The following is a 23,829-nucleotide window of genomic DNA, read 5'->3' as shown; positions in this document are numbered from 1 at the left end:
GGACATCACGCTTCTGTGGAACTCATCAAAATGATATACAGTGTTTCTCAGAGTGTGGACTACAGAGGACAGCCTCCCCCCCCCCTCCCCCCTCCCCCCGCGCGCGCCCAGGACACTTCTAGCACGTCTGTACCATCATCTATACCGGACTAGAACACCAGATGGAGCCCCCCTTTTCAACTCATCATTTGCCTTCATTTCTCTCCTCTCATTCTGTCTGACATTCCACATGAGCGAGGCGAAAAGATATTTGGAGTGGTGCTTCGTGCCCATTCTCCGCGAAGAAGACCTCCTTTTTTCCCCCTCGCCTCTCATTACGTTGTTTCCTCCTCCCTCCTCCTCCCTCCACCCTCCACCCCCCCTTCTCCTCAGTTCGAGCCCCCCTTTTCAGAAAAAAAGTGGCGTTTTTTTTTCATTCGGCTGCTGCTCATTATTGTTATTTTTTTTTCAGTTCTGTCTTTTCCCTCTTCCATCAGCAACCATGCAGATGATGCGTGCCGTCACCCTGAAGGGGTTCGGGGACACAAATATGCTCCAAGTCTCTCGCATTCCTAAGGTTGCCGTTGCCCGTGGGAAGGACGTCCTCATCAGAGTGAGTGCAGCTGGCGTCAACCGCGCCGATGCGGCGCAACGCCAGGGCCATTATCCCTCGCCAAAAGGCAGTAGCGAGGTTATGGGGCTGGAGGTGTCGGGCATCGTTGAGCGGGTAGGGGCCGACGTGAAGCGTTTCAAAGAGGGTGACAAAGTCATGGCGCTGCTGGCGGGTGGCGGTTACGCCGAGTACGCTGTCGTGCACGAGGGCAGCGTCTTGCACATCCCGCGTGGCTACTCTTTTATCGAGGCGGCCGCGATACCCGAGGCGTTTCTCACTGCGTGGCAGGTACTCAAGTATCACGGTGACTGTCGCAAGGGTCACAACGTCCTCATCCATGCCGGGGCCAGTGGTGTGGGCACAGCGGCGGCGCAGATCGCCGAGAAGTACTTTCAGGCCATCGCTGTCACAACCTCTTCAGAGTCCAAGGTGGAGGTGTGCAAGAAGTTCGCTACCATCAACCTATCCCGCACCCCGGATGAGACCGGCATGTGCTTCGCTCCGAAGGTGGAAACCCTCCTGGGCGGGAGTGCCATCAATCTTGTCTTGGACTCTGTTTTTGGCGGGTCGTACATTTCTGAGGATGCTGCGGTATTGGCGCAGGATGGCCGCATCGTCGTGCTCTCCTTCATGGGGGGCGCAAAGGTTCACCTGAATTGCCTTCCCTTGCTGCGGCAGCGCGCACACATCGTCTTCTCCAAGCTTCGCTGCCAGTCCGAAATCTACAAAGAGAGCCTCGTAGACACCTTCGAGAAGGAGTTGATCCCCTACATGAAGGAGCGAGTGATTGTGCCGATGGTGAACAAGACATACCCACTGGAGGATGTGGCACAGGCACATGCGCGGCTCAGCGACAGCAATACATGGGGTAAGATCGTGCTAACGGTGAACAACCATCTCCTGTCAACCTCTGCGACGCCGCTACCCACGCCGAAGGTGTAGCCCGCTTCATGCACACGTGCACCGTAGAGGGAGACACTTCCGTGACAATGGCCATGAGCTGAAGACGAAAAATAAAGGGATGCTAAGGCATAAGAGAGAGAAGTACGGTGAGGGGAGGGAGGGAAGGAGGGAGAGGGGGTAAAGATAACCGAGGGGGTTGAGGGGTGAGCGGGGCGGAGACGTGTCGCTTCGCGTTTAACGCAACCTGCCTGGCCCGCCCACATGGGTTTTTTACGCCATGCGTCGTGGCGTCTCTGGAGTGTCTTCCCTGCGTCGCAGCCTAGTGACACAAGAACACTGTCAATTGTGTGCACTCCGTTCGTTGTTCTTGAAGGAAGTGTGAAGATGATCTACGAACACTTTCACACAGCACACCGACTCATCCCTCGTGCGCATAGTGGAGTCGACTGCTTCTCCATTTTTTTTTTTACCCCTGCTTCTTTTTTTTTATGAGGTGATTGGCCGACACGACACGTGCTCCCCCCTACCGCACTCTCATCTTCGCTCGCCACTCCCGACACGTCTGTACCCGCACGCACGCACATGGCAGCACGTCTAGGGAAGCACTACTTTTGTACTCACATGCCTCTATCCATCGTTATATTTCTCGCCTTCCCCCTCCCTCTTTTCCGTTCTTCTCTTCGCTGGATAGATGCTTACCTTGCGCATGGGCATCAGTGCATGACCCTCTCTCGCTATCGTTGCTGCGTGTGCCTCTTTTTTTTCCGTGTACAACCTGTTCTGCTTGTCGTGCAAAATGTTTTTGGTCCCCAATATTTGTTCATGTACGAGGTCATCTCCGCAGCCACAGTTATTATCGGGTGATATCCGCCTTTTTCCCCTGCTTCTGTGACGCCGGTTATTGGGACGCGTGTTGCCAGTGCCCTGGGACCAATCGGGGGGCGGGGAGGGGGGGGGGGAAGGGAGGGGAGTGTAGACATGTAAACAAGAGGGTTTTGAAGCGACGTAGAGTGGGGTGCGGCATCGAACCCACACACAACGAGCCACGCACTCACATGACTGTAAAGACGCTGCAGTACACTCGAAAAGTGCTCTCAAAAGTTGAGAGCTGCCATGATGGTGGTGGTGGTGGCGGTGGTCTCTTTATCCACGGAGGTGACAGTCCGCCTACAATGAGGGCTACTGCTAATATTTGGGCCTTGCGCTCTGTGATCGGTCCGCTCTATTTTTTTTTTCTTTGCGCCCACTCTTTCCCAAACAACGAGCGGGTTGTACAGCAGCGTCAATGACTAGCGTTTATGTGCTGCTACTCGCGCGTTTCTCTTGTACATCTCTTCCCCCTCCTCCCCTTTCCCCCCTTTCCTCCCCTCTTCCTCGGCTTTAGCGACTGACTTTCTCGGAAGTACGTGAGTGTTTTGTGTACCGACGTCTGTCTGGCGGGTTGGTGACAAGCAGAGCTGCGATTATCTGTCGCACTCGGCTTTATATCTCCACCCACATCCATCTGTGCCGGACGCCTTTTCCCCCCACACTCTGGACTGAAGCGATCCCAGTGCCAGAGGCACGAGTGTCTCTGCGGTACACACACACACACACACACACACACAAAAGGTAAAGGGCTGTGCAGACGTTTATCGAGACACACAAAACGGCACCTATTTTCTCCTACACTTCGCTTTGGTCTTGAGAAAAAAAAACTTCACACACCTGCACGCAAAGCGGTGGCTGGCTGCTATGCTGTTCTCAACAACCCTGGTTCGCTTCAGGACCAGTGCAGCGTCCAGCGTGGGATTGCCTTCGCTGCGTCGTAGGCTGCGGCGTCTCCGTCAAACAAACCGCGCAGCGAATGAGCTACTGCAGGAGCGCAGGCGCATCCAGCGTCTTCTTCGAGAGGTGCAAGGCGACTTCTGCGCTACAAGCGGTAGCGGTGGCAGCGGTGCCTCTGCGCCGGGTGCGACAACCGCGCACCTGAGGACCCTTGAACTGCTACCTCGCAATGATGCCCTCGAGGCCGCGATTGCGCTGTCCATCAGTGAAAACCGAGATGCTCGCACAGAGCTGGAGCTGGTGCGGCGCCTGGTGAACAGTACTCTCCTCTCGCTTGCCTCTCCAGTGGCCAAGCAGTGGGATCCGTATGACGTGAAGCCGCAGGTCTTCGCGCTAGACAACTACATAGCGCTCCCCGTCTTCACGTCGTTCGACTACCTGCGGCTGTTCTGCGAGCGCTTCGGGCTCCCAGTGCGCGACCCGAGTGGTGCGCTTTGGACATCAGGCTCTAGTAGAGCCACCTCTGCTGGCGGCGAGGTGCCTCTCACATGCCTGCTGCCTGACGCGCTCCTCCAGAGTGAGTGGTGGCAGCAGCGGCACGGGCAGCAGCCGGCCGAAGGTTCTACCGAGGTGAGCATGCGAGAAATGGATACTGCCGTGCCGATGGCGGGGGTATCACAGGAGAGGCGGCCAAGTCAAGACGGGGAGGCGCGGGTAGGTGCCACAGAGGTACACACGTCTGACCGGGCAGGCGTGGCGTTGAGGACGGCAGAGCTCACGCCGCCTCAGGTTTCTCCTGACCGTGTCGTACCACAGGGAACACCACCGACATCGCTTGCCGACATTCGCATTGACGCTGACGCGCTCTTCGACACGATGCTGATGGACGGCATTGTGGAGGATGGGTCTCAGCGTGGCACTTCTCGTGTGCTGCATGAGAAGCCTCCAAGCACCCCAGCAACTGGCGCAGAGCGCACGCGTGCACAGCGGCGCTCACGTCGCGTCAAAGGAAAGGTACGGGTTATTGGACGCCAGCTGGCGTCCTCACGACACCATCCTCTTCCACGAGAGCGGCTGGCTAAGAGGCGGCAGGTGACGCCTGACGCAGAGAGGGCAGGTGCGTCGTGCGGGGGGAGTGCAGCGGAAGCGGAATCGGCGAACGCTGTGCCGGGCGAGCGCAAGGCAGCCTATTGGGAGTTCGTCGCTCAGACGGCGCCCTTTGGACTAACGCAAGCCACTCCCCTCCCAATGTTCGGGCCTTTGCTGCACTCTTTCCTGATCGGCTACTTCGCGGATGTCTCCACGCTGCTGCACAACGCCTCCATTGTGCCGGAGAAGGTGGACATCGTCTTGAATCCAGCTTCCCCTTTGGAGTTTGTGCTCTCGCGAGCGGCCACCGACCGCGTGCTGCAGAAGGAGCAGCTACTTCATTATGCTTACCTAAAGGTCGAGAAGGAGCTGCAGCGCGAGTTCGGCGTTTTTTTCGCGAGTTGCTGCCCAGAAGTCCTTTCCGCCTCTACCGCGTGTGTGCCCTTGCCATTGAATGCCGATGAAGTGAACACAGCGTGGCGGGCCTCTCAGCACCCCGTCAAGAGCGGGCGTCGAGGTTCTGAATCACGGACTTCGTCGTCGAACGAGCTACAGACCTACCGGGAGCGGACCCGACTGCTTCGCGAGGCGGAGTACCGCAACGGTGTCGCCTACGAGATTGTTCTTCTCATTCAGAGCAGCTCGCTGGGGGAGACCTTCAAGAAGATCCAGCAAGCAAAGCATCAATCCGTCCTGATGGGCCACGCGGACCTGGATGTGCTGCCAGAAATGGCCGCGGCTCCACACGTGCGCGAGATGGCGCGCCGCTTTTACGACGGAGCCAGTGAGCGCGACAGGATGTCAGCGCCACTGGCGATCGCCGGACGGAGTCAGAGAGGCGTGGGCGACGAGTCACTTGACAGTGGCACTGCCAGTAGTGACGGCGAGGTGGCTTCGCACGTTCCCGGAGGCATGGGCGTGTTTATGCGACGAGGGAAACCTTGCACCATTAATGTTGTTCAGCCTGCTGATTCATATTTTCACACACCCACCAACGCCTACACAGAGGCGCACGCTGTCTTCACAGAGGATCTCAAGGTGAACCGCGGCCAGTGACGAGGGGGGGGGGAGGAGAGAGCGAGAGGGTGAGCAGGTCACCAGGAGAAGAGCTCTACTACTAACGAATTCATTGGCCATTGGTAGGCGCTACATTACTTTTTTTTTCCTTTTCGTGTTGGTTGCGTGTTGCTCGTCTCGTTTCTTTCTCACAGAGAGGGTCTTTTACCAAGCCCACACTTGCTCTTCGCATGACTAGATGCGCACCTCCCCCTATATTCACATGCACACAGCACCCGGGCAGGAGTAGTCCTAACGCTTAAGGGGAAGGGGTGAGATACTGGCTGATGGTGTAAGGTTGGCGGGCGGAGGAGGTCCTGGGTGCGTCTGATAGAGCAAGGATAAAAGGGGGAGGGGAGGGGATGCACGAGCCCATGTGGTGTGTTGCTCATGACTCGCGCTTCTCGTAGTGCCGTGGTGCGTAAATTCCCTTTATTCTCTTTCTTTTTTCCCTTCCACCCCATCCTTGTCTGAGTCATATTCTCTCTTTGTGTGTGCGTGTGTACCTCTACGTGGTGCGCACTTGTGCCTTACTGCGCCTGCGAATGATGCGCGCTTCGTGGATGTATGCACGGCCTTGGCTGCTGCCCCCCCCTTCCCGGGAGCGCATGTCTGCCCTTGCGTCATTCCATTGTCTTGCTCCGTTGCTTTGCTCTTCATTTTGACGCCGTCCTCTATTCGAACTTTCCTTCCTCCGCTTTGCGTCTGTGTCCTCGGGTTTTTATCGGTGATCTTACACTCATACTCATATGCTCAAACGTGTACCAATGGTACATGGAGCGTCGGCTACGCTTCTATTGCCCCTGCCCTGGTCGAGGATACATACATACATATATACACACATATATATATATATGTACCTACACACACCTATACTTACGCCTACAGGATCCACTTCTCTACATTTTGATTCACGTGACTTTATCTGCCTCCTCCCCCTCCAAAGAAAAAAGCCAATCTCACTGTTTTGCTTTTTTTTTTCCTCCGCAGTTCCTCGCTTACCTCGTTTTCGTGCATAGTGAATATCGCCTCTCTGCAAGAAAAAGCAAAGGGCGTCTCAGTAACCGCCACAAACACACCGGCGGTGTTTTTTCCCCCTTACTCTCCGGGGCTCCGTCCCGGATCATCTTGAGAGCCCTGCGGCCTCACTCTAGAACCTCCACACACAGTGCATCAGAATGGGAGCTGAGGACTACAACGAAGTGCCCGCCGCGCCGCGCCTTTCCCCGGAGGAGGAGGAGGACCTCGTGCAACGTCTGTACTACCGTCAGATGGAGTTGTCGGCACAACGAGAGGAGGAGCGCCGCATTACACTGGAGCGAGCACGCGCGCAGGTGCAGAGGTACATCTCCAAGGAGAATGAGAGCAGCCTTGTAGCTCGCGTGTATGATCAGCAAGTGGAGCGCTTTGCCAACTCGAAGGCTGAGCGTGATCGCAAGGTGCAGGAGGAGATCCACAGAAATGACAAGAAGCTGGACTCGAGAGATATTGACGACCAGGTGCGCCGGATGTACGATGATGAGTGCAAGAAGATTAATTCACGGCGCGAGAAGCTCCTCGAGCGCTACTTGCTGACCGCGGAGCCGAAGAAGATTGACAAGAAGAGGCTCAAGGAGTGCGCGGACCGTCTTTCGCACGTGGACTGGGAGAAGCGCGACGAGGAGCTCTTCAAGAAGTATGTTTATCCGTACGATCCAAAGACGACGAAGATATCCCGAGACGATGAACATGCCATGGCGGATCGCCTCTCGACGACGAAGGGGGCGGCCTAAGCAGCTCTGCGGCGGCCTCTGTTCACCCTGAATAGTATTGAGAGGAATACATGCGTTCGTGGACGTGTGTGGGCGGGGGCTGTGTTTGAAAACATCAACTTCGCGTCACGCCACCCTTTTTTTTTGTTTTCAAATGTGTTTGTGGGGTCCCCACATGAACTTGCAAGTGCACTGGATCCAGGTGAGCAAGCATACTGATGTAGAAAAGTTGCGGGTGGGGTAGGTGGGCGTGTGTGGAGAGAGACTTGCGGTCAGCGCAGCAGCTCTGCGCGGTGCTTGTTGTTGCCTTTGGGCCTACCCTGCCCCGGTCCTCACCCGCTTTTCTTCGGGGAGGAAGGGGGGGGTGTCGCTCTTCGTTTCCAGTGCATAAGATATGCGCTCTCCTGACTTTTTTTTTGGCAATCTTCTCTTTGTTTGCGCTGTTCAGCGGCGGTCTCTCTTGCTTGGGATGTCTCCTGTCGTGGGACTCCTCCCCTTTATCTCTTCTCTCTTTTTTTTTTATGTGTGGGTTCGCTTGCGGTATCTTCTCACGTGTGCGCGTGTCTGCCGTTGGTGATGTTGCGTTTCTTGGTGTAATTCACTTACTACTTCACTTTTCCCCCCTTCATTACAAAAAAAAAACCCGAAGAGCCACCGCAAGAACAACCGTAACCAAAACGTGATGTAAAGTATGTACAACTGTTGCGACATGTCTGCTTGTCTGTCTCTGTCTCTCTGTTTCTTTCTCGCGCGCCTGCCCTTTCCTCGTTTTCTTTTCTCCCCCCTCCTTATGTATCCGCGCGTGTGAAGGGATGTGAATGACTGCATTTTCTTTCGTTGAGTGTACGTGTGTCTGTGGGGAATATCACCAAGCTTGAATAAAAGATAGCGTAGGGAGAGAGGCTGAAGCCATGGATGTTGTCTCGTACATGAGACTGCCTCCTCCATTTTCTCTTGTGTTGGGTGAGTGTGTCGGGGGGGGGGGGGGGACACCACGCGCAACTGGTTTGGGCCCGAAGCGATATCGGGCAGAGGCAACAATAGGGAAGGTCACGGTATCGCTGAATCAAAAAGGAAATGTATATTGATGTGGTTTCGCACATCCTCCTCCCCTACCCCCCTCTCTCTCCCCTCCCCTCCACCAAAGGGTTTCTTTGAGAGCTACTGCTGCACAAAGGGGGGTAGCTGTTTCCCCACAGCTTGCGGGGCGTGGGATATGACATCGATGATTCGCATGAGGGGGAAGTTACATCCATGCGCGGGAGGGCGATTCGATAGCGTTTTTTCTACCATTATTCGGCACTCTTTCTGCTCCCCCCCTCTCCCACCCGGGTCCTTTGGTCTGCCTTCTCGCCCCCTTCTCTTCCTCAAGCTTAGAAGAAGACGTAGGGTCAACGTCTACGGGGTGTACATTTGTGTGCGCGGGTGTTGATCTCTGTAGCGTATCCACGACTCACGACCCCGCGGTTTACCTCGCCACTTCTTCACACATTAGACTCCCCCCTCGCTCAAACTCACCGACGCGACAATACCACATTTGACTGGAGCTGAGAGTGGGCCGACACGCGCTGGCCTGTGGCTGGCCCCCCTTTTTTTTTCAATCAAACACATTTGACTCTCTACACACTACTGTCTTTTTTTTCATCGCTTACGCTGTAGCTATATTTTGTACAGCTCATCTTCCTGAACTCCTGTTGGGCTGACTGTACTCCTCTACAGCTACGCGCGCGTTGCCCTTACGCCGCTTAGACTGCTCTATTCCCCCCCCCCCCACACACACACACACACACATATATATATTTTGCCTCCGCGCTCGTCTGTTCGTGGCCCGATGCTCACAGTAGGCAGCCCCCGCGCACCCGGCATTCTTGAGCATGGGCGACCGTGTCACCAGAGCGCGCGGCGCAACAGCCGCCGCTACTCCAGCACCACACAGGGGCGCCCCAAGCGGAGTGAGAGCATCGTTGAAATCAATGGAGTTTCCATTGACCGTCTTACATACATAAACACGGCCCTCGATGCCCTACCGGGAGTGACGCTGCGGGAGTACTTCGCCCCTATCATGCGCTTCAAGAAGCAGATGCTTAGACGCCAGCTGAACATACGACAGCGATTCCCGTCTCGCAGCACTGTCGAAGGCGCAGCGGCGTACACAAAGATGGTAGCGGACGCATTGACCTTGCTCACACGTGCACTCAACACAGCTGGCGGGGACTTGATGCTGGACGGAGGAACGGCGAGTCTCTCTTTAGAGCCGAAGGATGTCATTGCCATATTGAAGGACAAAGTCGCACCCGTCAGCTTTGACACTGGCGGGGTGCTGGTCTACCCCCGCGAGTCACCTGATACGTCTTTTGTGTACATCGTTGTGGCGGGAACCGTCTCCGCCACCTTTTTCCAGCCACAGACGCAGTCTTTGGCGCTTCACCATAGCCATCGTGGCGGCGGTCTGGGGATGTCTAGAGGGCGCAAGACCTACTTTACGTCAGCCAACGATGTGGTGCGCCTGTGCGGTGGTGGTCTCACACAAGAGACGGTGATGATCATGGATGATTGCACAACGGCCAACTCCATTCACAACAACACCATGGTCAGCGGCACCAACGCCAACTGTGACGCTCCGTCTGTGTCCAACGTAACGACTGCGATCCATCGCTCGCTGCGACGTGCCAGCCGCACTGTGGGACAACCAACTCTTCGGCCCACCCACACGGAACAGGTGCGTGGCCCGGTGGTGCTAGGTGCCAGCGAGTCTTTGGGAATGGCCCCATTCAAGCACGTCTGCTACACTGCCTCAACCACCTCTGTCGTTGCGCCCGCTTCAGGGACCGCCTCGGCAGCGTCGAAAGGCGACCGGGGGGGAGCCCCTTACATGGAGTTTGTCAACGCTTTCTGCATCCGCACAAGCGATGTGCATGCCGCGGTTGTCAGCATCGCCGCTCAGCAGCGGGCAGGGCGGCAGCGACGTGCATCGCACCATCGCTTGTCCTGGTGCGCCACCGCGCCGGGCGAGGCTCTGCCGCGTGGGGCCGTCCGCACTGTCGCTGACTTCATCGTGTCCGCTCGGCGCCGCTCCCTCCAGAGCGACTACGCCGCCACTGAGCTGCTCATGCGGCAAAGTTGGCTTCTCCAGGATGCGCCAGCGCCCACGATTCGCACCCTGATTTCGCACCTGGTTCCACGCACCTACATGCCTGGCGAGGTGATGGCGTGCCCACACACCTCTGGGGCCGCCCGGCAGCTTTGCTTCCTGCGACGCGGCCGTCTGAAGGTTTTTGTCGTCCCAAAGAGCCTCGACAGTTCAGCGATGTTTATGTCAGGCGAGTTTCCGAATGATTTGGCGGCGTCGGGTACCCTGTCCGACGGGTGCCGCTGCTGGTGCTTGGGAGAGAGACCCAACGCCCAGCCAGCGGAGGTGGTCGAATCGGGAGCCTCCTTTGGCGAGCTGTCGGTTCTCTTCCGTGAGCCGCGTCACTGCGTACTGCGGGCAGACACCGTCTGTGACGTTTGGTGCCTACCGCACCGAAGCTTCACGAAGGTTGTACACCGTGATGCCTCCCTGCGTGATGGACTGCTACAGAAAGCGGCGGTTCTCCGCATTGAATGGATGGGGAAGCAGCGCTTTACGCGCGCCTTGGCGCAGCAGCTGCGTGCTGGCTTCCAGCTACTGCGGACGCTCCCTGACATTGCCATTCGCCTCATTCAGGAACGGCTCGAGCCTGTCATCTACCCACCGGGCTCGCTCGTGGCGAGCACATCGACTCGGTGCACCGAGATGATTTTTATCATGCGGGGCACTGTATCGACGATTTGCAAAGGGGTTGCCACCTATGGCATGGGGGACGTGTTGGGTGAGGGATGTCTCATTCCACATCGATGGCCTCTGGGACTTTCCGCGCGCACGATGGTGGAGGGTTGGCGCATCAAGGCGGTGCAGGTCATCGACGCACTGCGGCGGATGGACCTCCTGCACCAGTACTCGGGTCTCGTCACGGGTCAGACACCGCAGCTCATGAAGAAAATATTTGGCACCCCGCTACCGGAGATCGAGGTGGACGCTGTGGGTCGGCAGCGCATGCCGAAGATGGCGGCCCCCCCTGGAGGCAGCTCTAGTTACGCGACTTATGGTCGTGCAGTGAGCGAGGCGCAGCTGAAGGCGATGTGCTTCCTGTATCGTGACTATGTACGCTGGGAAGATATCAATTACTCAACCATGGGGTCTCCAGCCGCCTATGCAGCTCCACAACTTGCCGAGGCTCCCCTCGACGCTGTCGCACGTGTCGCGACTATCAGCCGCCTTGGCAGGGGAGGAAGTCAGGAGGTCTCTGCCGCGTTGAGCCAGCGCCAGGACACTGTTGGGAATAATAAGAAGACCACATTCGGCATCCCTGATGCGGCCGCTGCTCCCGGGACCACCACCGCTCCTCTGCCTGGCCGAACTGGTACTTCTCCCGCTGTTGGGTCCGGGCGCAACGCCGCTCGTGCCAACAGCGGACGGCGTCGGCTCAGGCCTCAGCTGCGCGTCGGTGGATGCCGAGGGCCCGCACAGCGGGTGGCAAGTCTCGGCGCATTTTTTGTCAAGAGAACGTTCTTTGGCGCGGAGGCGCCCTCCAGGACCCTGGCGAAGGGTCGCACTGACGCGGGCGAATCAGCCATCTCCTCATCCGCAACACATACGAATGGCAGTCACAGCCACCCACCATTTCCACCGCGCCTGCATCGCATGTTGCGCCTGCTTGACGAGCGCAACCGTACCTGGGCAGCTGAACAGTACCACGAGGCGGCTCTCGCGCGGCAAGAGATGAGCCAGCGCGACGTCGCCCTTCGGGATCGAGAGGTGCATCTGTCTAGGGTGAGTTCGAGGACGCCGTCACCGGACAGCAACGGATTACGTTCAGCAGCAGCAGCTACGGCCCGCCCTCTCACTGCCACAGCCGTCCTCTCTAGCACCGGTCCCGCCCCTGTGCATATTTTTCTTCAAGGGGAAAGGCCCAAGTACGAGCTGGCTCTGAGCGAGGCTATTTCCATCGGCTACGTCATGCAACTGCCCGGCATCTCCGACATCCAGCACTCAGTTTTGCTTGTGGACCCGGACGTCGCACTCGGTCCACCGGCACAGCGGGGACGCCGGTATCTCATGTCTGTCACCCCTAACGACCGCCACACAAAGAACAACTTTCTTTTTGCGGCTTCTGATCTGGAAGGTGGCGATTCTGTCGACTCCAGACAAAAGGCGGCAGAGACTCAGGCGGAGGGGTCGCGGCACAGCAAGACACGGAAGCTGTTCAACATGATGCGCATAGCCGTGGCGCCTCGAGTGGACAATGACCCGGATTTGGCATCACCAATGCTTCACCCAGCAACCATCTCGGGCGAGTTCGTTTCTGATGAGGCTCCACCGCCTGGTACGCTGGTTCCGGTGAGTGAGTCGCAGGTGCGTGGGCTGCACAGTGAGGCTGAGGGGCAGGGGAACTCTATTCTTGTATCTGTTGCCACCTTATCGCCGGATCGCGCTGATCGGCAGGATGTGCACCTGTCGAATAACAGCACTTTGGCCCACGCAGACTCGATAGCAACGCCGTCGCCGCTGTGCGTCTCTCCCAAGAAAAGCAGAAAGGAGAGGGAGGAGGAGGCGTTTTACAGGCTCCTTCGGCGTGACCCAGGCCATGCGATGGAGATGCTCTGCAAACACTACAGCGTCTCTTGTGGTTTTACATCTGCCGGCCAGGCGCCCACCCTGACTTCACCAACATGGGGTGCAGCGGACGGGCGCAGCGGCAATGGTGCTGACCAAATGATGTCGCTGATGAGCATATCCGCTGAGTCCCAGAGACGCGCACCGCCGCCCCAGAAACTCAGCCTTTTGAAGAGGCTAGAGGCTGCCGCAAGGGCTGGCATGCCAGGTGCAAGCTCCACAAGCGGGCTGGAGTCGCCAGCGCTGTCACGGCTGCAGACGTCGAGCAGGCGTCTGACAGACGCTGAAGACCGCAGCGTTGTTCTGATGAACCACGCGACACCCTCCTACCCGCAGCTGGTACGGGCCACGGCGCGGGATCGCTGGCGCACACTCAACCAACTCACCGCCGGGAGTGCGCCACCGCTCACTTGCGGCTCGTCAGCGTCGCTGTCGCCGAATAAAGTGACCAAGGCGAATGCGGCAAGTCCGAGCCCCACTACTACGATGGCTGCTCCTAGTGCCGGTCTTGCAGAGTACTTCTACGGCGAAGGCCAGCGCCATAGTGCTCCTGTTCTCTTCGTCGAGGGTTACGGGCCGCTTCAGCCGATGCCAGAGAGCTGGTCAGAGTACCCGCGCGCTATCCCCGTCAACGCCGTCGCCTGCGGTAAGCTGAATGTCAGCAATGACAGCATAGACTGTATTGGCAAGAGTGGGGCACGTGCTTCGAGCCTACACACGGCAATGGCAGCTGCCGCAGCCCTGCGCCGCAGGGTTTCTCGTGCAGGGGGCCCGAGGGGCTCTTCCCGCGGAGGCAGTGTCTCAGCGTCCGCTCATGCAACGGATGTATATCCACAGATGGAGGCGTTCATGATGCCGAATGCCGAGGACACCGAGGAGTTTATTCGTCATGTTCAACGCGATGTAGAGGGCCTGAACGCGGTGGCGAAGGAGCAGCGGCAGGAGCGCGATGAGGCGCGTGCGAAGAACGGCCACGCAGGCAAATTTCTGGATTTGGTAGAGGCTACTCTGGGCAAGCCCAATGGAGAGGAGTTGGAGTTTTTGGAAGCATGGCGGATCCAGTACCGGCACATGGACGGCGAGGCGCTACGTCTTGCCTGTCTCCCTGCTCCACTGCGCAGGGAGGCTGGCCCGAACTACATGGTGCAAGAGCTGAGATCCTTGGCAAATACCCCCGCCATCGTTGATAGTGCGATGCAGCGCAACACGTCTGGTGTACAGGAGTGGCAGAACCAGCAGGCCAGCCGCACAGATGGAGCCTCTCTTTTCCCTGGCGCCTCGATATTGGCGGCGTCTGCGGCCAATGCGTCCGATGGTGGCATTGCTTCTGCACTGGACATGCCACAGCGTGTGGCAGCCATTATCGGTACGGCAAGGCTGGGCTTCACCCCCGCTCCCCTGCAGAATCCATCTGCGCATATGAGCCCCAGAGACTTCGAGGCGTGGGTGCGCCAGCGCGAGGACTTCTTCGCTGCGTACCAGCGCTTCCTGGATTGTCACGGTGGAGACGGTGAGAATGGAGGGAAGGCTGATGCGCCAGCGCCTCCGCTGGCGGTTCCGAAGTTGCAATTCTCACCTTCCCCGCCGTTGCGGGGGCAGACGACACCACCCGGTACCCCGGCAGTTTCCTCCTCAGCATCGTCGCCAGAAGCGCTCAATGAGCCACCGGCAGATTTTCGAACCACCCTACACCCCCTTTCAGAGTACAGCGATGCCGAGGAGGTGTTCATGGCCGACACTGGCCTCGGGCCGAAACCCGACCAGCCAGCGGCGCGGGCCGCACCGCTAGGCTCTGTCTGTCATTCCGCACCCACGTCCGTCGCTGAGGTAAGCACTGATATTGGATCTGCGTTGGGTTCGCTAGTTACGTCGCCCACCCGTTCTTCTCACATGGTGCTCGGCGTGCCGCATATGACCCTCGCAGGCACTGTAAGCGGCCACGAATACGCGGAGGATGCGAACTGGAGTCGTGGTGACGAAGCACGTCGAGAAGATACCACGACCCCACCGTGGCTCAATATGTGAGGGCTGGGTCGCCTCTCTTACCCTCTTCTGCGTAGGGCAGTAGGGGAGGCTGATCTGGCGTGCGTTACAGATTGTGGAGGGCGGGAGGACTCGAAAAAAATTCCCGGTTGTATATTATCCGTCTTCCTCACATTGCCGTCTAGACTTTGCTTCCTTTCTTCTCCCACTTCCCCCGTGTGTGTGTGCGTACGCGTGTGGAGAACCAAGTACTCGTTTTTCTGCGTTTGTGTTAACACACACACACACACACACACACACACGGAGGGGGGAGGCGATTGCTCGCAATTTTTCCTGGCACGTTGGCCCCCCTCTCCCCAGACCCCCACGCCTTCGTTTTTAGTTGTAGTTTGTTCTCTTTGGATGTGCAATGCATGTTCATTTATCTCACCGGTGTTTTGAGTGTGTTTCTCTCTTGTTTTTGTTCTCTCTCCCCCCTCTGCATTCATCCATTCTCATATATACACACATACACACAGCGGCCAAGTACAGGGGGGGGGCGGGTGGGTAGATGTATTAGATGTTTTCTCCCCTTTCGATTATACATATTATTTACAACACCTTTTACAGGGGGGGGGTCAATGATTGACATGAGAGGCAGTTGCGCGGTGTGGGGTGGTGAATGGAGGGGAGGTAGCAGCACGAGAGGTGGTGGGGGAGACGATGCACATAGATAAAGGCTGCTGCTTCATGCGCTAGCTCCTCCTCCCCCGGCCTTCTTTCAATTGTTATTGTGTGTGTGTGTGTGTGTGTGTGACACATTACATCCTCCGCGTCTCTCTTCTTATTTGGGCGTGTGTCGACACAAATAGGGGGCGCAATGTACACAGCGACCACTTTTTACCTGTTTGGGTTTTCCTTATCTGCATCATCGCAAAGGCAGATATTGTGAGTGACGGTCAACAAAGAATATTCACAATTGGGAGGGGGGGGCGATGGCCAGTATCGAGGGGGTTTTCGGTGACGGAGGGGGTGGTAGTGGTGGCGACGATGCCGTATGGAAACATGCACCCGCTTTAGCTACCGTCACCTGTGTCGGGTCTCTCTACGTGGTGACGCATGCGACGGTCCCTGTGTACTGTTGCCCTTGCCCCCCCCCCCCCCTCCCGCATCGATAAAAAAAAACTGTGGGTGTTTTACTAGAGTGGTTGTGTGCGTCTTCGTTTCTGAAGATTTACGCGTGTGTGCGTGTGTGTAACACTTTCTGCGCTCTTCTAACGCGAATGCGGCTCAGGTGGCTCGTCAAGCCATTTTCCCGTCATGCTGCTCTACATGCCACTCTACTCCTGTACTCCTTGCCATTCCTTGCTTTATACGGTGCCAGTGCCCCTCTTTTTTGTTTTCATAATCTTCTCCTGCCAGAGGGGCCTCTCTTCCATCTCGTGCCTTACACACGTGCATGAGCGCAGAGGCCATATATCACAGTAGTCGGTGAGGTTCAGAAACCCCCGGGGGCTATCCAAGCGAGTCCGCCGCGCCTTGCGAGCCAGTCCGTGGTGCCAACAAATTGGACTTCCTCCTCCCTCTCGCTTTCTTCGCAGACACCTTGTGAATATCCTGTAGACCTCGAGGGGGGAGGTGGGAGGTGGGACCACTACAACGACGATACACTCACATACAGTGTGTTTTGCCACCCCTCCATCGTATATATACACACACACACATATATATATATATATATGCACATACATACAGTGCACCATGGACGAGTTTGCAGAATGGGGTGAGGGTACAACTGGTTTTGTCGCAGCAGACAGCACAAGTGCCGATGGGATCGACTTGGATGACTGTCGTGAGCAGCTGTGGAAGCACAATCAGCGCGACGCCGTTGTGTGTCTGGTGGACTGTAACGAGGGCATGTTCGGATCGCTGCCCGGTGATCACGGGGCGAATGCATCGGCGCACACGTGTGGCGTTGTGAAACGCGACCCATCTAGTACTAGTAATGGGGCAAGGATGGATAGTGGTGCTGCGGGTGGATCGAGCGCATCGGTGCACTCCTCTCCGTCCTCTTTCTCAATGGCGATGCAGAGCATTGTAACACTACTGAGGGAGAAGCTCGTGTGCGGCAGCAAGGATGTCGTTGCGATCGTGCTGTACAACACACGGGTATCGATCCCCTCGACTGGCTTCAGCGGGGTCTACGTGGTGCAGGAGGCCACTCGCGTTGGAATAGAATGCATCCAGAAGATGGAGTATCTGGAGGCAGCTGGCACTCCCGGGTCCAGCGCATACGAAGAGTTTAAGAGCCGTGTCGGTCATTGGCCCACAGCAGCGACATCCTCCGCTCCCACGACAGCATCACTGGCGGATGGTTCTGTGAAGGCAAGGGCTGCCCTTTCGGCAGATTCGGTCTCCCCACCCGCTTTCAAGTTCAGTGAAGTGCTCTGGGAGGCGCAGCGCATCTTTCTGAGCATCTGCAGCTTACAGGCTATTCGTCACCGGCGACTCTTCGTCTTCACAAACTGTGACAACCCGAGTGGCGGCGACGCACGGGAGTGGAACCTGTGCCGCAGCCGTGCATGCGCCCTTAGCAAGGAGGGTGCCGTGCTTGAGGTGTTTGGCTTTGGCAAGACCGGTAGTGGTGGCGTTCCACACACGAGCAGCGGCTCCACAGTTGCAGGCAAGCCGGGAGACGCAGGCTGGGGTGGGCACTCCATCTCTTCAATGTCGGCAGTAGTTACAGGCTCTACCGGCGCTGACAAGAGTGGCAGCCCTGCACCTCCGCTTTTTCCCATCTTCGATACGCGCGATCAGTCGCTTGATCCGATGCCTGTCGGTACTGCCGCCGCTGGTTCCAACCAAAACAGCTCTTGTCTATCCAACTCGCCCCCTACGGCTGTAATAGGCTTTATGCAGGACTACTTCTGGGGTCCATTAGTGATGGAGATGCAGATGGCCTCTACGCGATGTATTGTGAGCGGTGACACTAACGATTTGGCTGCGCTGCGTGAGGCTCGCGCTGAGACCTTCGTCAGCGGTGGTGAGGGTGCAGTTCACGTGAACGCTGGGGCCGCCATGCTGCAGCGGCTTCTCGTCTCCGTCGTGCGTCGTGGAAATCCACAGAGGCCTTTTCAGTACTGCCAGCTTCGCATTGGTAGTCTCTGTGGAGCGACCACTCCATTGCCTGCGATGACAGCGGCAGAGAAGACTACCGAGGAGGCGTCCCGAGTGGCTGCCGTGCCACGGATGGCTGTTAGTGTGTACCTCCCTTTCATGCGTGCTCGCCCCCCGCAGAAACAGTGGCTGGATGGGCGCACAAACCGCGTGCTGCGTCGCGTTGTTCACTTGCACGCGGGTACTAACGTAGCTGATGAGGAGGGTGACAGTGGGGGTGCAGAAGACCAAGAAGAGGTCAGTGACAGCTGCACGAACCCGCTGCGGTGCCGTCGTAGCGAAGTCGATTGCACGGAGGAGTCACTGCGGCGCCAAAAAGACGTGGTGGCCGACGTTCTTTGCTACTACGCACCAGTAGGAAAGGAGCGGGTCTACTTGACCAGCGAGGAGCGCAAGAGAATCGTGGAGGTGGCAGCGGCTGGGGCCGAACCTGGCTTCACGGTGTTGCTTTTCAAAGATCTTGTTGACGCTGTGCCACGAGAGCATTCGGTGCGACGGAGCGCCTTCCTTCATTCGTGCGTGCAACGCGGGGGTGTCCACTCGCATCGTCTGTTTGTCTTGTTCGTGCGTCAGCTGCGAGCGAAGAAAAAGGTCGCGATTGCACAGTATTGCAGCTCGGTCACCAAGGCGCCACGGCTCGTGGCACTGGTTCCATCGCCAGACCTCACCGCGAACCCTGAGAAGCGCTCTCAGGTGCCGATAGATGGGTTGGGACTCTACGTGGTGCCTCTTCCCTATGCCGAGGAGCTGCGCAGCGTGCCGAAGCTGAATACGTGCAAAGTGGACAACAAGCACGCCTCCCCTGTGCTGGAGGACACCTCGGTGGATCCAACGCACCTTGAGCTCGCAAAGCAGATGGTGAACGCGCTGACAGTGTCCTACCGCCTAGATGCAGTCTCCAACCCCGCGCTGCAACGGCAGTACCGCAAATTGCAAGAGCTCGCCCGGCGACGCTTCCCGTCGGCAAACAGTCTCCTGTATCCCGACGCTGGCACTTCCTTGAGGACGACGGGGGGGGAGGACACTCCTGCTCGTGGCGCTGATGAGGCTATGCTGGAGTTAGACAACACCCTTCCCGACTACGAGGGTATGAAGAGCTACGCAGCACTCTTCCAGGACTTCAACAAGGAGGTGCTGGGAAGCGACTATAACGCTTCCCTCTACTGCCCCAAGTCGCGCACGGCGGACTCGGCGACGCGTCGATCTCGCGACGGCGCAGCAGGATCTAGGGCGGCCGAGGGAGGGATTCTGGCTTCCGCCGGAGGGGATGGTGCTCATATTCCTATCGAGGAGCTCATTCGCCAGGCTTCCGCTGAGAATGCGTGGGATTGCTTGACTATACCCCAGCTGAAGGAGTACTTGGCCGCAGCGCATGTAAGCACCGGCGGGGCAAGACGCAAGGCAGACCTGGTGGAACGTGTAAAGCAACATCTTCCGCCACCCACGTAAAGGGAGGGAGGCGACACCCAGGAGGTGTGTCCGCAATTTTCGAGCCATGGAAGAGGGGGGGGGGAGAAGCGGTGGTGGACTGTTGTCGGGGGTCACTGCACTCACTGTTACTCCTCTGCCCTCCCTTCACTTTCTGTGGCACCCATGAAACGGCTACTAGTCAATATCATTCTGTGCGTATTTCTTGTAGTCATGCGCAATCAACGTCGAGCCACCCTTTCCTCCACGTCTACGTTTTTTCTTTCAGGTTCTGCTCGCTGTTACCTTGACTCTGATTTTGGCGCCTATGCGCTTCGTCTGCTTTTTTGAGGTCTCCCTGTGCCGTTTGTCTTCATAGCTTTGTTACAGCGAAGATGCTCTTTTTCTTCCCTTTAGCGTTGTCTCGCTCCCCCCTCTTTGACCTCCCCCCTCCCCCAATCATCGCCTTCGCGCACAAACCCGGTATTTCAGTCTATGGTCCGCTACTCTTCTGTGATTCCCCCCTTCTCTCCTTTCCTCTCAAGAGGACATCTCATTGGCATTCCTCCTCGTCCTTTTCCATTCTTTCTGCCGTGCTTGGGTGTGTGAGATCTGGTGTGTGGGGTGGGTGTCGCGGGGAGGATATTTTTATTCGGTTAATTTTTTTTTACAATTTTTTTCTTGTTTGGCATCGCGCTCAGTGTGCAGTCTCTGGTTGGTGCGCCACGGCATTTCTCTCTGCCACACCCCTGTGCGTGCATGTGTGTGTACGCGCGCATGCGCATGTGTGAAGAATTCTCTCTATATTCTGGGGCAGCATCTCCTCAGGTTATATCGCACACCTCACACGGTCACCACGCGTACATCACTGCACACGGGGTGCCCCCCCCCCCCAAAAAAAAAAAAGGAAAGAATGCCACCACCACTGTCGGCCATCCTTGATGATGACAGTCACAGGCTCGTCTGAAGTACAGACTCGACAGAGGGGTGCCAAAGGGAAAGCGCATAGCAAACACAGATAGGCAGTCTATGCCTGCCGCTAACGGTGTCTCTCGGCTTCCCGTTTTTAAAAAGAGGTTTGCGAAGCTTGGATGGGGGGTTGCCCATCGCTTGTATCCGCATTGATGTTCTCCGCGCATATATATATAGCACATCGTGGTGGGCTGTCTCCCCCTTTTTTTTTTTGCTGCATCTGCGCTCCCCTCAGACACCGTAGTGCGTTCACATACATACATACACACGCGCACACATGAAACCTGTGCTAACGTTCGTTGGAATGCTCTATTCCCCCCCCCCCCCCCCCCCCGCTGTCTGTCAGTGCAGCTGCCATGATCACCCAACCGTTTTCTCTCTTTTTTTCTCTCCGCTTTCTCCATTACACTCGTTTTTTTATCCTGGGCCTCGGCGTCAACGCTCAAACCCCCACCAAACCCGCTTATACTTGCGCACACAGAAACGCACTTGAAAAAACCAAGCGAGTGTTTTTTTTTCTTTGTAGAGGCTGTCTTCGCACCACGCTTATCTGTGTCATCTCCTTGTGCTGGTGTGCCGTTGCATGTCTCCTGTCTCTCTCACACACATTATCCATACGTGGGGCGCTGACTTTCGGTAACGCTAAAAACAAAAGAAAACAAAGGGGGAGGCGCGCGGAGGCGGGGGAGTAGGGGGGAGCTGATTTGGGGGAGGGGGGGGGGTCCGCTGCAGCACCGAAATGGCGATGCAGTGAACTCATCATCTCCTTTGGTGTCTCTTTCCCCTGCTGTCTGAGTCCGGTTGCTGTATGGTGTGGATTGTGAATTGCTGAGCTGTTGCACTACGTGTTTTGGCCCCCCCCCCCCGCTGCTGCTGCTGCTGTTGCGTCTCTGCATCCCCGTCATTGAGCGTGCAGCTCTGATCTATTTTATCACTTTCCCCTTTTGTATACCGATCGACTTGATCAGCGTTTTCATCGGGTGGCGTGATAAGGCGGCTGTATCGCCCTTGCACAAGTGCGTCTGTGTGTGCGTGTGTTCTCCTCGTACTGGCTTTGTTTCCCATCGATGGCGAAGATGCAGGCGTCTTGGACTTTCAATGCACAACCCCGTGTCGCATCGCCGCCCTCGCCTAGGTTTTCCCCTGCTCAAACTCTTCCAGCCGTTTTTTCTGCTCAGCAGGCTGGGGAGAGTATTGAGTTTCTTCAGAGGGAGCTGTCGAGACTTTTACGGGCGTGTGAGTACAGGGAGCACTACCCGTTCAATACTTGTAAAAAAAAGGAAGGCAGCGTGTGCGGCGCCGCAACGCCGCATAGCGCCAGTGGCAGCAACGGCGCCTCAACACGAACCACGTCCAAGGTGGCGTCACACAAGCGTGACACAACCGTGTCTCCTCTATCGGGTGCAGAACCAGCGCTCAACCTGGCCTTGTCCACCACCAGCTCATCGTCTTTCACACTCGACCCTCATAGCGGTGATGCCGCTGACTCGGCGTCTTTCTCGAGTGCAGGGACTGGCGCGGCTTTGGCCGCCGCGACCACGGCAGCGGATCACGGCGGCATTTCCTTCTCCGCATTCGAGAAGCGCCGTATCGCCCATCTTCTGGGCCGTGTGGCACTAGAGGTTGCCGCTCTGTGGATGTATATTCATAACGATGCGCTGCTTTGTGGGGTTTCACCAGCGGACGCGATCGCGCCTACCTCCTCCATCTCGGTAACGACACGCGAGAAAGCGTGGCAGTCGAGTGACTGCGACCCGGCCGTACAGGCAGCGTCGCCGTCAGCGCTCGCGTCCTCAACTGCTGTCGGCGGTGATGGGTCTGCCCTCGCGGAGGTCGACTTTCCAGGGGCGGAGAGGAGCGTCGTCGTACCTGCAGTGACAGAGCGCTCTGTGCGGGGCGAGTCTGCTAAGGAGCGGAGGGAGCTGTGTCACAGCGGTCTTGTGGCGCAGATTACTGCGCTTAGCGCACTGTTCGGAACTGCTGTTGCCACCCAGCGCTCTGTCGAGAGGGCACCTTGCAAGAGCGGGGACCAGAGCGTTGATCTAGCGACAAATGTCAGCGCTGCAGCAACACCGGATGTGGGCACCGAGACGCTTTGGGGTGCTGCGGCAGCAGCATCGACAATGCTGAACAGTTCGCTCCCTGGCAGCATCCAGGGATATATTCATGAAGCGGTGGACGTGGTATCCGGTACGCAGCGCGACTGCGGCACCACCAGCGTTGAGGTCTCCCCTCTCGTTGCAGTGGCATCTCAAGCTGAGACGTCGGCGCTCAGCGGAGTTCTGCTCACAGCACCAGAGGGCTCCGCGCTGCATACTGGCGAGGTTGCGGTGTCGCCGCTCGCCAGGCCTGTTCCGACTGCGGCACGCCGGGCGCGCAGCGATGGCCTTCAAAGGAGGCGAAGTAGCGCTCCTGCGCCCTCCATTCCTTCCCAGCTATGTGCCTACGTTGCTGACGACGGTGTTGATGGCTGTGGCAACGGGACTCTTGACGCCAGTGAGGCAAACATCATCTCTAGGAAGGACGACAGCACAACGGTAGGGGCGAATTCTGACAGGTACGTGTCTCGCTGCACCAGCGCCGGTGGCGGGGACACCCGTTTTGCATCCCACATCCGTGAACATCTTGTGTCTCCTCACGACGATCGCTCTCACACGCGACCGTCCTCAGGAAACTCTGCCATGGAGCACGCTGTTCGAGTAGACCACCTCTGTACTGCAGCCAGCGACACCAGGACAGGTTTACCCGGTTCAGCACCGTCTTCCTTCGCGGTGCATACGTGGGCTGGTGGAAGCGGGGGCGTGACCACGATGGTGGCGCCGCCCCTGGAAACCGCCCCAGTCTCAGACAGCTCATCACTGCGCGTTCAGTGCGCCTTTTCGGCCTTGTCACTGCCTACCGCCTCCCTCATGAGCCGTCCGCTCCAGGCTCCACAGTTCAGTACGCAACGGTCGCAGGGACACAGTGGTGGGAGCGCAAGCAGTCAGCCCAACGCAAGTGCTGCGCTGCCGTCTCCAGATTCGGCCGAGATGTCACCAGCTGCCACAGCTGCCTACTTGCGCAGCTCGAGTCTATTCCGCCGACCGCACCGCTTCGAAGTTCCTGTGAGCCGGACACAGTCCCTGCGTCGTATGCCATCTATTTCATCCTCAGTGTCGCTGGCGGGAGCCAGTCTCGGGTCTCCTCCTGGTGTGTCCCAGCACAACGGCACGCTGACGGCGGCCTCTGGCGCCCACGCCAACTCCTCTGTCACATCGTCCCACATGGCGAAGAGCAACAGTATTCTGCGCCTCAGCAGCGGCGGCGTTGGCGTCTTGCGAACGCCGTCATACTTTGCCGGCATCCCTCCCGTGGTAGCGAGTGCTAGCACCACCGTCGACTCGCCCCACTCCTCGGTGGCAGGGCTGCACTTCAAGCGAGTCATTTCACTGGACTCTGAATGTGGGGTCTGGCCCCAG

General features: G+C 57.6%; 6 protein-coding genes across 6 annotated transcripts in view; all 6 read left to right on the top strand.

Annotated features, from left to right (window-relative positions):
* Positions 1–481: 481 nt before the first annotated feature.
* JKF63_00569 (uncharacterized protein) lies at positions 482–1,534 on the top strand (the record flags this gene model as incomplete). Its single annotated transcript, XM_067896620.1, has 1 exon — positions 482–1,534. One exon carries the CDS (start codon positions 482–484, stop codon positions 1,532–1,534), a length of 1,053 nt encoding a protein of 350 aa, XP_067752777.1.
* A 1,695-nt stretch (positions 1,535–3,229) lies between these two features.
* JKF63_00568 (uncharacterized protein) lies at positions 3,230–5,407 on the top strand (the record flags this gene model as incomplete). The annotated part of the gene is made up of 1 exon (XM_067896619.1): positions 3,230–5,407. The coding sequence occupies one exon, from the start codon at positions 3,230–3,232 to the stop codon at positions 5,405–5,407; it is 2,178 nt and encodes a 725-aa protein (XP_067752776.1).
* Positions 5,408–6,585: 1,178 nt separating this feature from the next.
* Positions 6,586–7,179, top strand: JKF63_00567 (uncharacterized protein; the record flags this gene model as incomplete). Its single annotated transcript, XM_067896618.1, has 1 exon — positions 6,586–7,179. One exon carries the CDS (start codon positions 6,586–6,588, stop codon positions 7,177–7,179), a length of 594 nt encoding a protein of 197 aa, XP_067752775.1.
* A 1,810-nt stretch (positions 7,180–8,989) lies between these two features.
* Positions 8,990–14,878, top strand: JKF63_00566 (uncharacterized protein; the record flags this gene model as incomplete). Its single annotated transcript, XM_067896617.1, has 2 exons — positions 8,990–11,792; positions 11,826–14,878. The coding sequence occupies 2 exons, from the start codon at positions 8,990–8,992 to the stop codon at positions 14,876–14,878; spliced, it is 5,856 nt and encodes a 1,951-aa protein (XP_067752774.1).
* Positions 14,879–16,831: 1,953 nt separating this feature from the next.
* On the top strand, positions 16,832–19,441 carry JKF63_00565 (uncharacterized protein; the record flags this gene model as incomplete). Its single annotated transcript, XM_067896616.1, has 1 exon — positions 16,832–19,441. The coding sequence occupies one exon, from the start codon at positions 16,832–16,834 to the stop codon at positions 19,439–19,441; it is 2,610 nt and encodes an 869-aa protein (XP_067752773.1).
* Positions 19,442–21,438: 1,997 nt separating this feature from the next.
* The window catches only part of JKF63_00564 (uncharacterized protein), a gene marked incomplete at both ends in the record, with an annotated part of 3,237 nt that continues 846 nt past the window's right edge, over positions 21,439–23,829 (top strand). The window contains one exon of the mRNA XM_067896615.1: positions 21,439–23,829. This exon is cut by the window's right edge and continues 846 nt beyond it. Within this exon, the coding sequence (XP_067752772.1) occupies positions 21,439–23,829 (2,391 nt within the window).

Source organism: Porcisia hertigi, chromosome 36 (assembly GCF_017918235.1).
Source record: "Porcisia hertigi strain C119 chromosome 36, whole genome shotgun sequence".
NCBI classification, from domain to species: Eukaryota; Euglenozoa; class Kinetoplastea; order Trypanosomatida; family Trypanosomatidae; genus Porcisia; species Porcisia hertigi.
This window is presented reverse-complemented; position numbering and strand designations above follow the sequence as displayed.